The sequence below is a fragment of the Dama dama genome, chromosome 11, assembly GCF_033118175.1.
Source record: "Dama dama isolate Ldn47 chromosome 11, ASM3311817v1, whole genome shotgun sequence".
In the NCBI taxonomy this organism is placed as follows: domain Eukaryota; kingdom Metazoa; phylum Chordata; class Mammalia; order Artiodactyla; family Cervidae; genus Dama; species Dama dama.
The window spans coordinates 75,353,184-75,368,466 of NC_083691.1; the positions used below are offsets into that span (position 1 = coordinate 75,353,184).

At 43.6% G+C, this 15,283-nt stretch overlaps 1 protein-coding gene across 2 annotated transcripts in view; it reads right to left on the minus strand.

The window, feature by feature from the left end:
- Nucleotides 1-15,283, minus strand: part of PRKCE (protein kinase C epsilon) — a 532,535-nt gene that overhangs the window by 75,821 nt on the left and 441,431 nt on the right. For both annotated transcript variants that reach the window (XM_061155486.1, XM_061155485.1), the window contains one exon: nucleotides 15,057-15,211. In XM_061155486.1, the coding sequence (XP_061011469.1) occupies nucleotides 15,057-15,211 (155 nt within the window). The remainder of the gene's footprint in view (nucleotides 1-15,056; nucleotides 15,212-15,283) is intronic.

Genomic DNA, 15,283 nt, shown 5'->3' on the forward strand with positions numbered 1-15,283 from the left:
CGCACATTTTTGAAGTCAGCTTTTTTGCTGGAGCAGATCATGTAAGGAACAGGGGGTGGGTGTAGGAGCTCATGAAGATGCTAGGTGCCAAGGGAGCCCATCAAGGAGGCTGAGGTACAGAAATTAGACTCTGTAGCATTCCAGTGCAGGCATACCTCAGGTGCTCCAGCCCCCATTGGTCACTGTCTCATGCATTTCTTAGCACTCACTCATCCTGCCCTATGGTCCCTAGGTGCTCGCAGTATTGAAATAATGCCAAGAAAAGGCTCCCTTCCCTGAAACACTGCCTGACTCTGAGACCTAAGCCCTGTCCCAGTTGGGCCGTTATCTGGGCTCTGCACAGGGCAAAGCCTCACACGTCCAATGTCCACCACCCTGGTGACAGGGTGTCATCACTGCCGGGATATTGGCACCTCCCCATGCCTCACTGGGCCCCAAACAACCTAGAGTCCTTTCTAGATCTATCAACTTATTTAAAGCAGGCCTGGCCATCTTATTTTGATATTTATTAGGATCTCCATTTTTATCAGCTCCACATTTTACAGGAAACTGTGGGCATTTGCCCAGGGCTACAAGGAGATTAGTCCTGGGTGTTCATTGGAAGGACTGATGTTGAAGCTGAAACTCCAATACTTTGGCCACTTGATGCGAAGAGCTGACTCATTTGAAAAGACCCTGATGCTGGGAAAGATTGAGGGCAGGAGGAGAAGGGGATGACAGAGGATGGGATGGTTGGATGGCATCACTGACTCGATGGACATGGGTTTGTGTGAATTCTGGGAGTTGGTGATGGACAGGGAGGCCTGGCGTGCTGCGGTTCATGGGGTCACAAAGAGTGGGAAACGACTGAGCGACTGAACTGAACTGAACACGGTTAGTAAGTGTCAATACTGGGACTGCACCCTGCGTTCTCTGTATTGGTTTGCTAGGGCTGCCAGAGCCCAGCACACACTCTGTTGGGAACGACAGAAACATATTTCTTCCAGTTCTGGAGGCCCCAGATTGAGGATTGGTTTCTTCTGAGATCTCTCTTCAGCCTATAAATGGATTTTCCCCTAGGGTCTTCATGGTCTCCCACTGTACATATCCGGGTCCTAATCTTATTAAAACACTGGTCAGACTGGATTAGGGGTCACCCTTATGACCTTATTTTACCTTTTACCTCTTCAAAGACCCTATCTCCAAGTACAGCCACATTCTGAGGTACTGGGAATTAGGACTTCAACGCATGAATTTGGAGGGGACACAGTTCAGTCCATAACATCCTCTGACTCCATAACTCTTCACTCTTCCATTCATCCAACCAATATTTATAGAGCTTCCTAGGTGCCAAGGACTGTGCTCAGCACTTCTGAAAAATGTTTTCTGATGTAATTCTCCAAACAGTCCAGGGAAGTTTTCATTTCAATTCCCATGGTACAGTGAGGAAGCTACACTTCAAACAGTTTAAGTATTCTGCTCAGGAAAACACAACAAAGATGCAGCATACGTGGGATCCAGTCCCAGTTCTCTGACTCCAACTCAGCACTGTCTCCAACATACAACTTTGCTTCCCACGCGAAGCAGCAATGGGACAGGGTGACCGGGCAGTAGGGGCAGCAGCGTGGGATCTGGCAGGATCTCCTTCTTTGGAAATATCACAAATCCCATGAATAATAGCTGTGTCTACCACATAGGGTTACTGTGTGATGATTAAATCAGTAAATGGGTGCAAAGTGCTCAGAACAGAGTCTGGCTGGTAACGAAGCCTAAAATGAGTGTCTTTGCTATCATTGCTGTTGTTGCTGCTGCTACTGCTGCGGTCGTTATTATTTCTGTTATCATTTTTGGCTTCTAGATAAATAGGTAGCTCGAATGCTCACAAATTATTTTTTCTCCTTCCCCAAATTACACACAAAAGCCTAAACACACAAAGATGGGGGAACAACAGAAGAAAGAACAGCAATGTAATTCTGGAAGCAGGAAAGCAAAGGGGTGAGTGGGAATGACTCAGTAGACCAGATAAAGAGCTGCATCCTGAGCCAGCAATGGGAGAGTAAAGGACAATCAAATTTATGCTGTAGAATCTCCTGTTTCCTGCTCTAACAAAGCTCAGGAATTTACAATAATCATTACGTCTGGAGATGAGGGTGATGTAGATAAAGATAAGGTTGAAAAGCAACTATAAACTCAGATTCTCTTCTTACTCTGCACACCCCCTTCTCTGCCTCAGAGACTTACTCTCTGGAGAAGAGAAACAGAAAGTCTCAAGGACCAGGGTGGAATCAGGGAGAGGGCAGGCACCAGGGTACAGAACTAAAAATAGGGCAATTGGACTGATATATGTATTTTGGGAGCTGGGCCCTCCAATGCTCTTCTCTCATTTGGCTCATCTGGCTGCCAAGCTCTGTCTCTTCAGGCAGGACTCTGGAAGAGTCTTCCCAAGGTAAACTGAGGCCTCCAAGAGAAAAAACTCTAAAAATACTGATAGTCAAAAGTTCCCCAAATAAGTGGCAAGTCAGATGATTCATTGTAGTGATGCTCAAGTTGACTACTCCAGAATCTGAATGATAGTTCCATAAAGAAATAAGACATTTTCTTTAACTGAAGGACATGATTTTCCAAGTTAAAAAGGTTTACCCAGGGCCTAGTACAATGCATGAAAACAGGTCTATGACACATCATTAACATGTAATTAAACAAGATTCCAGAATAAAGAAATAGGTCCATAAGAAGGATCAAGAATAAAACAGTAGACTTCTTAATAGCAGCACTAGGAGCTGAAAGGAAATGGAATACCACCTTCACATTTTGAGTGAAAACAGTTTTCAGTCTAGAATTCTATACCTAGCCAAACTTTTTATCAAGTTTGAGAGTATGATAAAGATGGTATTAGGTAAAGAAGGAAGGTCTCAAAAATTTACTTCCCATACTTTTTCTTGGAAGGTACATCTCCACCTCAAGAAAGTGTATCAAGGAAGAGACAATGTGACTTAAGAGAGGAGTTCTCACATGGGAGACGCAAAGACACCTAGACAATAGTGAAGGGAGATCCCAGAATGACAGCTCTGCAGCAGGGACTGAGGACAAGTGTTAGGACTGGAGCAGTTTAGAAGGCTCAGGAGAAGTGTATCCAAGAATATTGATAGAATGATTGTTGCACCTCACCATCTTGAAGGGAGATGTGGACAAGAGAGCATCTGTATTAACTCCAGGGAAAACAAACAAAGAAAATTTATTGGAAAGGAAAAGCAATTACCGCTTTTCACAGTCATAATAATGTATACAATGTACATTCATGTAACCAAAATTACAGTAATCTCTGTTGAGAAGATGGGAGGTTTGGAAGGTTATGTGGATGTGATGGGGTGGAGGGCAGGTAGTAGGCAGGGCAGAGAACTAAATTCTCCCTTGCCTAGTGGAAAGTCACTAGATAATGCCTAAAATAAAATTTAAAAAATAACATTAAACCATGCTATTTAGTACAATGAGGTTTCACTTCATATTGCTAAAACAGCCATCATTAAAAAGTCTACAAATAATGAATGCTAGAAATGATGTGGAGAAAAGGGAACTCTCCTATGCTGTTGGCAGGAATGCAAATTGGTGCATTCCTGGAAAACTATACAGTCAGTTCAGTTGCTCATTCATGTCCGACTCTTTGTGACACCACGGACTGCAGCATGCCAGCCTTCCCTGTCCGTCACCAATTCCTAGAGCCTGCTCAAACTCGTGTCCATCGAGTTGGTGATGCCATCCAACCATCTCATCCTCTGTCATCCCCTTCTACTCCTGCCTTCAATCTTTCCCAGCATCAGGGTCTTTTCCAATGAGTCAATTCTTTGCATCAGGTGGCCAAAGTATTGTAGTTTCAGTGTCAGCACCAGTCCTTCCAATGAATATTCAGGACTGATTTCCTTTAGGTTTGACTGGTTGGTTCTCTTTGCAGTCCAAGGGACTCTCAAGAGTCTTCTTTAACACCATATTTCAAAAGCATCAATTCTTTGGAACTCAGCTTTCTTTAGAGTCCAAGTCTCACATTCATACATGACTACTGGAAAAAACATAGCTTTGACTAGAAGGACCTCTGTCAGCAAAGTAATGTCTACATGACTACTGGAAAAAACATAGCTTTGACTAGAAGGACCTCTGTCAGCAAAGTAATGTCTTTACTTTTTAATATGCTGCCTAGGTTGGTCATAGCTTTTCTTCCAAGGAGCAAGTGTCTTTTAATTTCATGGCTGCAGTCACCATCTGCAGTGATTTTGGATTCCCCCCAAAATAAAGTCTCTCACTGCTTCCATTGTTTCCTCATCTATTTGCTATGAAGTGATGGGACCAGATGCCATGATCTTAGGTTTTTGAATATTGAGTTTTAAGCCAACTTTTTCACTCTCCTCTTTCACTTTCCTCAAGAGGTTCTTTAGTTCTTCTTCGCTTTCTGCCATAATGGTGGTATCATTTGTGTATCTGAAGTTATTGATATTTCTCTTGGCAATCTTGATTCCAGCTTGTGCTTCATCCAGCCTGGCATTTTGCATAATATACTATGCATATAAGTTAAATAAGCAGGGTGACAATATACAGCCTTGACGTACTCCTTTCCTGATTTCAAACCAGTCTGTTGTTCCATGCCTGGTTCTAACTGTTGCTTCTTGACCTGCATACAGATTTCTCAGGAGGCAGGTCAGATGGTCTGCTATTCCTATCTCTTGAAGAAGTTTCCACAGTCTGTTGTGATCCACACAGTCAAAGGCTTTGGTGTAGTCAATAAAGCAGAAGTAGATGTTTTTCTGGAATTTTCTTGCTTTTTTGATGACCCAACGGATGTTGGCAATTTGACCTCTGGTTCCTCTGCCTTTTCTAAATCCAGCTTGAAAATCTGGAAGTTCACGGTTCACGTACTGTTGAAGCCTGGCTTGGAGAATTTTGAGCATCACTTTGCTAGCGTGTGAGATGAGTGCAATTGTGCAGTAGTTTTAGCATTCTTTGGCATTGCCTTTCTTTGGAATTGGAATGAAAACTGACCTTTTCCAGTCCTGTGGCCACTGCTGAGTTTTCCAAATTTGCTGGCATATTGAGGGCAGCACTTTCACAGCATCATCTTTTAGGATTTGAAATAGTTCAACTGGAATTCCATCACCTCCACTAGCTTTGTTTGTAGTGATGCTTCCTAAGGCCCACTTCACTATGCATTCCAGGATGTCTGGCTCTAGGTGAGTGATCACACCATCATGGTTATCTGGGTCATGAAGATCTTTTTAATATAGTTCTCTGTGTATTCTTGCTACCTCTTCTTAATATCTTCTGCTTCTGTTAGGTCCATACCAGTTCTGTCTTTTATTGTGCCCATCTTTCCATGAAATGACTCACTAGAAAAGACCTTGATGCTGGGAAAGATTGAAGGCAGGAAGATAAGGGAACAACAGAGGATAAGGTTGGATGGCATCACTGACTCAGTGGACATGAGTTTGAGTAGCTCTGGGAGTTGGTGATGGACAGGGAAGCCTGGCATGCTGCAGTCTGTGCGGTTACAAAGAGTTGGACATGACAGAGTGACTGAACTGGAACTTGCATGAAATATTCCCTTGGTATCCCCAGTTTCTTGAAGAGATTTCTAGTCTTTCCTATTCTATTGTTTTCCTCTCTTTCTTTGCATTGATCACTGAGGCAGGCTTTCTTATCTCTCCTTGCTATTCTTTGGGCAAGAATCCCTTAGATACTACCATGGACAGGAGTCCCTTAGAAGAAATGGAATAGCCCTCATAGTCAACAAAAGAGTCTGAAATGTAGTACTTGGGTGCAATCTCAAAAATGACAGAATGATATCTGTTTGTTTCCAAGGCAAACCATTCAATATCAGAGTAATCAAAGTCTATGCCTTGACCAGTAATGCTGAAAGCTGAAGTTGAATGGTTCTATGAAGACCTACAAGACCTTCTAGAACTAACATCCAAAAAAGATGTCCTTCTCATCACAGGGGACTGGAATGCAAAAGTAGGAAGTCAAGAGATACCTGGAGTAACAGGCAAATTGGCCTTGAAGTACAAAATGAAGCAGGACAAAAGCTCACAGAGTTTGGCCAAGAATGAAGCAGGGCAAAAGCTAATAGAGTTTTGCCAAGAGAATGCACTGGTCATAGCAAACACCCTCTTCCAACAACACAAGAGATGACTCTACACACGGATATGACCAAATTGTCAATACTGAAATCAGACTGATTATATTCTTTGCAGCCAAAGATGGAGAAGCTCTATACAGTCAGCAAAAACAAGACCAGAAGCTGACTGTGGCTCAGATCATGAACTCCTTATTGCCAAATTCAGACTTAAATTGAAGAAAGTAGGGAAAAACCACTGGACAATTCAGGTATGACCTAAATCCCTTATGATAATACAGTGGAAGTGAGAAATAGATTTGAGGGATTAGATCTGATAGACAGAGTGCCTGAAAAGAACTATGGACGGAGATTCATGATATTGTACAGGAGGCAGTGATCAAGACCATCCCCAAGAAAAACAACTGCAAAAAGGCAAAATGGTTGTCTGAGGAGGCCTTACAAATAGGTGAGAAAAGAAGAAAAACTAAAGGCAAAGGAGAAAAGGAAAGATATACCCATTTGAATGCAGAGTTCCAAAGAATAGCAAGGAGAAATAAGAAAGCCTTCCTCAGTGATCAATGCAAAGAAATAGAGGAAAACTGTACAGAGGCTCTTTAAAAACTAAAAATAGAGTTACCATATGCTCTAACAATCCCACTCTTGGGCACATGTATGAAGAAAAGTCTAATTCAAAAAGATACATAAACTCCAATGTTCATAGCAACACAATTTATAATAGCCAAGGCATGGAAGCAACTTAAATTCCATCAACAGATGAATAGATAAAGATCATTTGGTACATGTCACACACACACACACACACACACACTAGAATATTATTCAGTCATAAAAAAGAATGAAATCATGCCATTTGCAGCAACATGGATGGCCTAGAGATTATCAGACTAAGTGAAGTAAGACAGAGAAAGACAAATATCATATGACATCACTTATATGTGCAATCTAAATTATGATACAAATGAATTCATTTACAAAACAGAAGTAGCCTCACAGGCAGAAAACAAACTTATGGGCACCCAAGAGGAAAGGGGTTGAAGACAGGATAAATTAGGAGTTTGGGATTAGCAGGTGCAAACTGTTACATTTAAAATATATAAACAACAAGGTCCTACTGTAAAGCACAGGGAAGTATATTTAATATCCTGTAATAAAGCATGATAGAAAAGAATATGGAAAAGACCAAATATATATATTTGGTCACTTTGAATCACTTTGCATATACCAGAATCCAATCAGCTATAAGAAAGGAAAAAACCCTTTTATTTAGAAATACTAGAAGGGTAAGGTAAAAGAATTGCAAGCGGGTATCTTTGTGGAAGGGGAAATTGTTGGAGAGGAAGGGCAGAAAACAGATTTTCATTTCTTTTCTTTTCTTTTTTTTTCATTTATTTTTATTCATTGGAGGCTGGAGAGGGTGTGGAGAAAAGGGAACCCTCTTGCACTGTTGGTGGGAATGCAAACTAGTACAGCCACTATGAAGAACAGTGTGGAGATTCCTTAAAAAACTGGAAATAGAACTGCCATATGACCCAGCAATCCCACTCCTGGGCATACACACCGAGGAAACCAGATCTGAAAGAGACACGTGTACCCCAATGTTCATCGCAGATTTTCATTTCTTTAAGCATCTGGTAGAACTATATGAATCTTAATGTATATCTCTGATTAAAATAACACCTAAGCTTTACAACACCTCACTGTGTAAACCTGAGTAAGTTACTGCCTGGTTTCGGTTTCCAAGTTCTGTATCTATAAAATGGAGTTGGATGAGATAGCCTCTGAGGTCCCCTTTGATCTAACATTCACACCACGATTCCTGCCATGGGAACTGATATCATCTCATCACACACTCAACCCTTAGATCCTTAGGAGTTTTACACTAAAGCATTAAAGTATCATCTTCTACAATGGGTGGGAGAATGCTGACAGCTGAGAACAGTGCTCAGTGGGGGCAAAGATCCCCACGAGATTTTCCAAGGGCCAGGTCTTAGGAAACTGAGTAGGAAAGAAGGAGGGATCTCCCCAATCCCTCCCCATCCTCTGTTTTGTATGAACATTAGCTACATTGGAAACATAACGGAAAGAAGACGAGACTCTAAATATTAGACCTTCCAGTTATTAACATAGCCTTTAACCAGAGACCTTCATCTCAGGAAACACCTACATGTGGCCATGGCAGGAAAGGTTTCCAAGGATCAAGGCAGGCTATCATTCCCCAAATTAGGCTCACAATCTCCCCCATAGACCACCAGGAAGGCAAGACTACAGAGCACATCACAACTCTGTATGCATTTCCTGGGTAGGCCAGACGTGGAGAGCATAGTCAGAGACTTTTGTCTCCAGCTTTTTCTAGGGAAATCCTTCCCAAGTTCCTCCTTTGGGCTTCTTCCCCCAGCCCTGGAGAGGACTAGACATTTCACATTCAGGGTTATCTGAGTCTGAATTAAATCTTTGTTTCCTGCTCTTAATTTTTCACTGACTTTTATAAACATCATCATCAACATGAAAACCTTTTCTAAGCACCTCTTGAGTAGAGTGACCTAGACAGGACCAAAGCAGAAACGCCCTTTTCTCTCCTGTCCACTATGGCCTCTCAGTTCTGGCATCAGGCATAGACCAACTCTTGGGGGGTGATGGTGAAGACTCACTGAGGATTGACAATCTTGGAGAATTAAAGGAGCAGGAGAGCTTTATAACTTACAACTTCCTCTCCTGCTGGTTAAAGACCAAATTTTAGTGCTCAATGTGACAAAAGTTAATCATCAATGATACCTGACATAAATACCTCATCATTTCCCCTTCTTTTCACATCCTTCACTTTTACCTGTATAGTTCAACTTGTCATGACCACACTCAACTACCTTAGAGAGGAGACAAGGCAGGTATTATCTGAATCTCACATGGAAGCCACTCATAAAGAGATCCAATCACTTGCTCAAGATTTTTTGAAGGATTCTCTAGCAACTCTTCATCTGTTTTGCCCTGGCTGGTTATGAGTTTGGTGAAGAGAAAACTGATTTTACTTTTCTGTTTAAATTTTGATTTTTCCTATAACTATTACTGCTGTAATATAGAAACACAGGAATTTAGTTCTATCAAAACAAAGGAAAGAATTCATTCTTCTAGTGTTAAGACACTTGGCCAGAGGGGCAGAAGCCATGTTCTTTACCACCCTCTGCTGCGGTAACTGACTGTGGAAGAAGATGCCTTTCTGTCTGCCAAGCCTCTGGTTCTCTTCCCAGGGCCCCCATTGCCCTCTGTGTCTGAGGCAGATCCCATCCTCTCGCTTCCTTGTCCCATGGACAGATGAGTATCCTGAGACTCAGCTGCTGTCCTGAGCAGCTCAGAGGAAAACAGATAAGCTCTGAGCATGGTGCACAGTAGGAGAAAGTTCCCTACATCAAATTTCAGAAGAATATCTGCCCCTTAAAACTTCCCCCATCATGGTGTGTGTGAAGGCATAAGGGAGGAGAAGAAATGTTTAAAAGCCATAGTTAGGAAGTGTGGACCCACAGTGAGCTAACATCTGCTCCCACTCCAGCACACAGAGAATTCCTAGGAGTGCTGAGCAGAGGAAACAGAAACAGTGCCCTGCGCCACCCAGGTGGGGAACCTGACCAGAGAGACCCAGAGGAGAGTAGCCTGCTTGTCAGCCTGGACTCACCTTCTAGTGTGAGCCCTTGGCCAGAGGGACAACTTCTTCCCTTAGTTCCGGAACCCTGGCCAATTAGCCACTAATTAGTTTGTGTATAACCTCCAGCAGGAAGGCTGGAAAATTCTATCTCAACTTTGGCAATGAGGTTCCTCCTGCAAAATTTAGTCTTGCCAACCTCCCAGATAAACCCTGCACCACTCAAAATACGGTTGCCATCTGGGCTTCACAGGCGAACAGGCAGAGACATGTATCATACAACCCGTGTGCCGGCAGCTTCAAACAAAGGCGCATGGGAAAGAGAGATCACGTGGTCCTAATTCATCTATGAAATGAGAAACATGCAGGAATGGGGCAATTCAGGGTCAAGGAAGAAAAACTATGTGTTCCAACAGATGCTTCCAACACAGACTTTCAAAAGTGAACAGGTATGAGGTAGCAGATAGTGACTGCAGCCATGAAATTAAAAGACATTTACTCCTTGGAAGGAAAGTTAGGACCAACCTAGACAGCATATTAAAAAGCAGAGACATTACTTTGCCAACGAAGGTCCCTCTAGTCAAGGCTATGGTTTTTCCAGAAGTCATGTATGGATATGAGAGTTGGACTATAAAGAAAGCTGAGTCCTGAAGAATTGATGCTTTTGAACTGTGGTGTTGGAGAAGACTCTTGAGAGTCCCTTGGACTGCAAGGAGATCCAACCAGTCCATCCTAAAGGAGATCAGTCCTGAGTGTTCCTTGGAAGGACTGATGTTGAAGCTGAAACTCCAATACTTCGGCCACCTCATGCAAATGGCTGACTCATTTTAAAAGACCCTGATGCTGGGAAAGACTGAAGGTGGGAGGAGAAAGGGACGACAAAGGATGAGATGGTTGGATGGCATCACTGACTCAATGGACATGAGTTTGGGTAAACTCTGGAAGTTGGTGATGGACAGGGAGGCCTGGCATGCTGCAGTCCATGGAGTTGCAAAGAGCTGGACATGAGTGAGGGACTGAACTGAACTAAACTGATGAGGTAGCAACCCAGCTGGACTGCAGGGTTCTGGAGCATTAGAGATGAAAACAAGTATTTAGTGAACGCTTACTACAAGCAGCATAACAACCTAGGCCGGCCAGGTAAGCATGCCTGCATGGAGTTTTCAATCACAAAATAGGCATCTTAAGTAAAAATACAAGGCTGGCAAAGGGAACCAGCTTGAACCAGAGAGATGCTGTCGCCCAGGGGAGGCATGATCCCCATGACAGGCTGAGTGGTTAGGGTAGCCTCCCAGAACAGGGGCATCTTACACAGTCCTGAAAGCAGAACAGAACTTTTCTATACCTGTGGTCCCCAAGTCACCTGAGGAATTCTTTAAGAAAGTACAGATTCCTGAATCCCATACCAGACCTAATGAATCAAAGACTCTAGGAATGTTACCCTGGAATTGCTATTCTTTAAGAAAAAAATTATGATTATTATGGCAAATTTAAAACATTCACAAAAGCAGACACAATAGTGAAGCCCCATGTACCCAACACCCAGTCTCAGCAATCATCAACTCATGGCCATTCTTTCCCCATCTATATCCTGATCTAGTCCCCTCATCTAGTATTCTGAAATCTACCTTTTTTTTTTTTTTTTAAACCAGGGACTCTTAGACAGTCAGACCATAGATGTGACCTAGAAGCTCCTCACTGAGCAAGATGCAGATTGGGAACAAGGGAACTGTAGGGACAGTGGAGACAAAGACTTGGAGAAATGAAAGAGAAAGGCATTTGGGGGAGAATGGTCTCATCTGGAGGGCATAGAGGGTGGGCTACACAGTTGGGGGAATAGTGATAAGGATTAAAAGATCGTTGGGGGCCACCAGGGCCCTTTTAGCACGCATGGTGTCTTTGTGAGAAACAAAAAAAGGGGTCTCTTCTAGGTAGAGAAAGCATTTCTTCCTCAGGCTGAAGCCAGATGCACTAGCAGAACAGACCTGGGTGCCAGCTCCCACTTACCACCTGGGCCCCTCCCTCCCATGCCATGCCCAAGTCACGCAGCCATGCAGAGCAGCCCCAGGGCCAGGGCTGATGGATTCTGATGGCCAGCAAAAGGGGCTGTGCTTTATCTAGTGAAGGTAGAAGGATGCTAAGAAGGGCACCATGTGACCATCCGCCTGTACTTTGAAAGAACACTGGACTGCAATGGAGAGGGAGGTAGACAAGATAGGAGGGAGAAAAGCAAGAGGCAGTGAGTGACTCAGGTCAGTAAACTCTTGCAAACTACCTGAGAAAGCAAGTATAAAGCCTTGGAGATCATCTTGAGAGAGTAGTCTTGTGCAGGGATCTGGAGAGAACTGGGGCTGGAGACAGTGATATGGGAGTCTTGGGCACACAGGTGTCATTTGGAGACAGGCAACTGCTGAAATTGCTCAGGGAGAGTATTTAGGGATGAAGGCCTTGGGAAAAACCAGTATTTAGAGGATGGGGGTTGGAAGGGAGAAGGATCAGGCCATGTTATATAGAGATTAAGGAGAAATGGCCAGGGAAGTGGAAAGGAGAGAAAGAGAGGGGACAACTATGGCTCACAAAAGTCACTAGAACAAAAGTGTTCACAGGTGAGGTGAGAGGCAAGCATTCATCTAGGGAAGCAGAAAGGAAAAGAAACTAGAAATGTAAGGAAAAGTCAAGTTTTGGAGTACCAGGAATGACTAGCAAGAGTATGGACTTGGACTTGACAGGCCCATAACAAGTGTCATGATGTACAGCAGGAGCCTACTGATCAGTTACACTTCCTAAGTCTGTCACTTACTGAACATGGCCTTGGGCAAATTATTGGGTTGGCCAAAAAGATTGTTTGGGTTTTTCTCTAAGATGTTATGGCAAAACTGGAACAAACCTTTTGCCCCACCCACTATTTAAGGGGAATCTCTGAATCTCTGCTGGTAAACTGCGGGTGATTATACCCACTCTGATTGGGAGTAGATAGGGATGATATCTCAGTGAATGACAATTCTTCTAGTCACTGGCTCCTAAGAGTGCACTGCATTGTAATATGGGTGATATTTTCACATATCTAACGCTAGTATCTCTAACTAGTCCGCAAGCTGCTTTGGAGGCAGAGATTAGGAATTTAAACTGAAGCCAAGGGTCATTTCTTGATCATTTACTATGTGCAAGATAATAAGAGGATGTAAAATAAGAAGGTCAATGGGTTAATAAAGAAGCAGCCATGGTCCTAAGGGAGAAGGTGGGAGAAGGTGTGACATCCCCAAATTGCAAATAAAGTGGTGGATGGAGAGACTTGCTCTGTCTGGTGGGACCAGGTTTCCAGCAGGCAGGCAGTATTGCATGAGGCTTCCAGGCTGGAAAGAGGAGGACAGAAGAACAAGAAAGTAGGGAATTGTCAGATGAGCTTGACGCAAGCTAAGAACCTTGGGTTCCCACGTGGCACTAGTGGTAAAGAACCTGCCTGCCAATGCAGGATATGTAAGAGATTCAGGTTCGATTTCTGGGTCAGGAAGATCCCCTGGAGTAGGGCATGGCAACTCACTCCAGTATTCTTGCCTGGAGAATCCCATGGAGAGAGGAGCCTGACAGGCTGCAGCCCATAACGTTGCACAGAGTTGGCCACTACTGAAGTGACTTAGCACATACACATGCAAGAACCTTGGTAGATTCAAGAGATCACAGGAAGTGAGGTGTACTGGGCTGTAGTAGACATAATCTAAGGTGACCCCCAATGTTTCACACTCTGGTATAATCCCATAACCCCTTCCCCTTGTGTATGGTGGAGAAACTGTGACTTACCTCCAACCAAAACAATGTGGAAAGGGATGTGACATCACTCGCAATTATAAGACATCATAGGGCAAGGGACAAGGGATCTGCAGGCATAATTAAGGTCCCTAAATGATTCAACTTTGAGTTAAAAGGGAGATTAGCCTGGGTGGGCCCAAACTAATAAAGTGATCCTTTTCAAAGAGGGTCCAGGCCTCCCTGAAGTTAGAGACTCAAAGCAGGAAAGGCTTTCACTCCTGCTGACCATGAGGAAGGCACGTGTATTCTCCATTTGCAAGGAAATGAATTCTGCCCATAACATGTGAGCCTGGAAGAGGAGCTCAAACTTCAACAAGAAAGCAGCCTGGTTGACACCTTGATCACAGCAGAGAGACCCAGGTACGCTGTGCCTAGACTTCTGCCCTGTGGGAACTGTGAAATAATCAATGCTTTAAGCCACTGCATTTATGGTAATTTGTTACGCAGTAACAGCAAACAAATATGTGGACCTGTGACGGGGAGGACCATAATAGCAGGCTAGAAAGTATGGGCTTTGTTATGCAGGCCATGGGGAGCCACTGACTATTTTTGAGCAGAGGGACTTAAAGAAGCTGAGGGTTGGTTTCATAAACCCTTGGAGAACATTTTTTTTTAGTTAGGGCATTGCTTCCAGAGTGGGGCCAGTGAAGTTCTGGTGAGGGATTAGTTTTGGGTTGAATCAAGCCAGCTATTCTTCAACCCAATTGAAGGAAAAAGGAGGACGCAAAATCTAAGTAAAGAAATTGACAATCATTGAAAAAAACCTGAAGGAACTTTAGTGTCCTTGTTGCTAATTATAAATATTTACTCCTCCCAGAATTCCTGACCTCACAGAAGAGCCTGCGTAAGTAGTACTGCTCTCTTACTGGAAAATTTGTGTGTGTATGTGTGTGTGTGTGTGTGTGTGTGTGTGTGTGTGTGTGTGTGTTCCATGTTTTCTTGGAAGGGGGACAAGGCAGTAACAAGGGACTGGATGATCTGCAGAGAGTCACTTCCTGTTAGATACTGTCTAGTTCCCCTCCCCTCTTCCCTCCTAGATCATAAACCCTGAGACCCCCCAAGGAACTCCTCCTTCTCTGATTCTATCTGCTGGAGACAACTAAGCCAAACAAACTCAGGAAGTGGCAAGAGGTTGGGAAGGGGAGGAAGTTCATGGCACAGAAGGAAAAAGTACAGAGAATGCCCTGATGTTCAAGGAAGAGGGTTGGGGTGGCAGGGGGGAGAGAAATGAAGGTCACCCCAAGGTTACTTGGCACTGGGCCTTTAAAATGTCCTGCTTAAGTTTTCAATCAAAACTGGCACAAACAGCGGATCAGATCTCCCAGGGCTATTCAAATATTAACATTTACAGTGATAAACAGCCCCCAAAAAAGCCCTCTGTAAGCAAATTGAAACAAACAACTAATTTAAAGCGAGTTGCTAAGAGACCAGTTGGCTGGAAGCCAAAAGTCAGTTCAAGCATCCGGAGAACTCTCTATTTTTTCACTTCTAGGGAAGAGAGGAGGTGAGGAGAGGTACCTGTAGATGACTCCATGTTGGTGGAGGAACATGAGAGCTGATGTAACCTCTGCAGCGTAGAACCGAGAACGAGGCTCATCGAATTTTCGGGAGCGCTGAATCTGGAACATGAGGTCCCCACCATTCACATACTCCATGACAAAAAAGAGGCGGTCCTGAAGGGAGAGGAGAAAATGCCATTTAGTGAGTCCATTGCAGCTGCCCACACAGGCCAGCAAATGTACAGT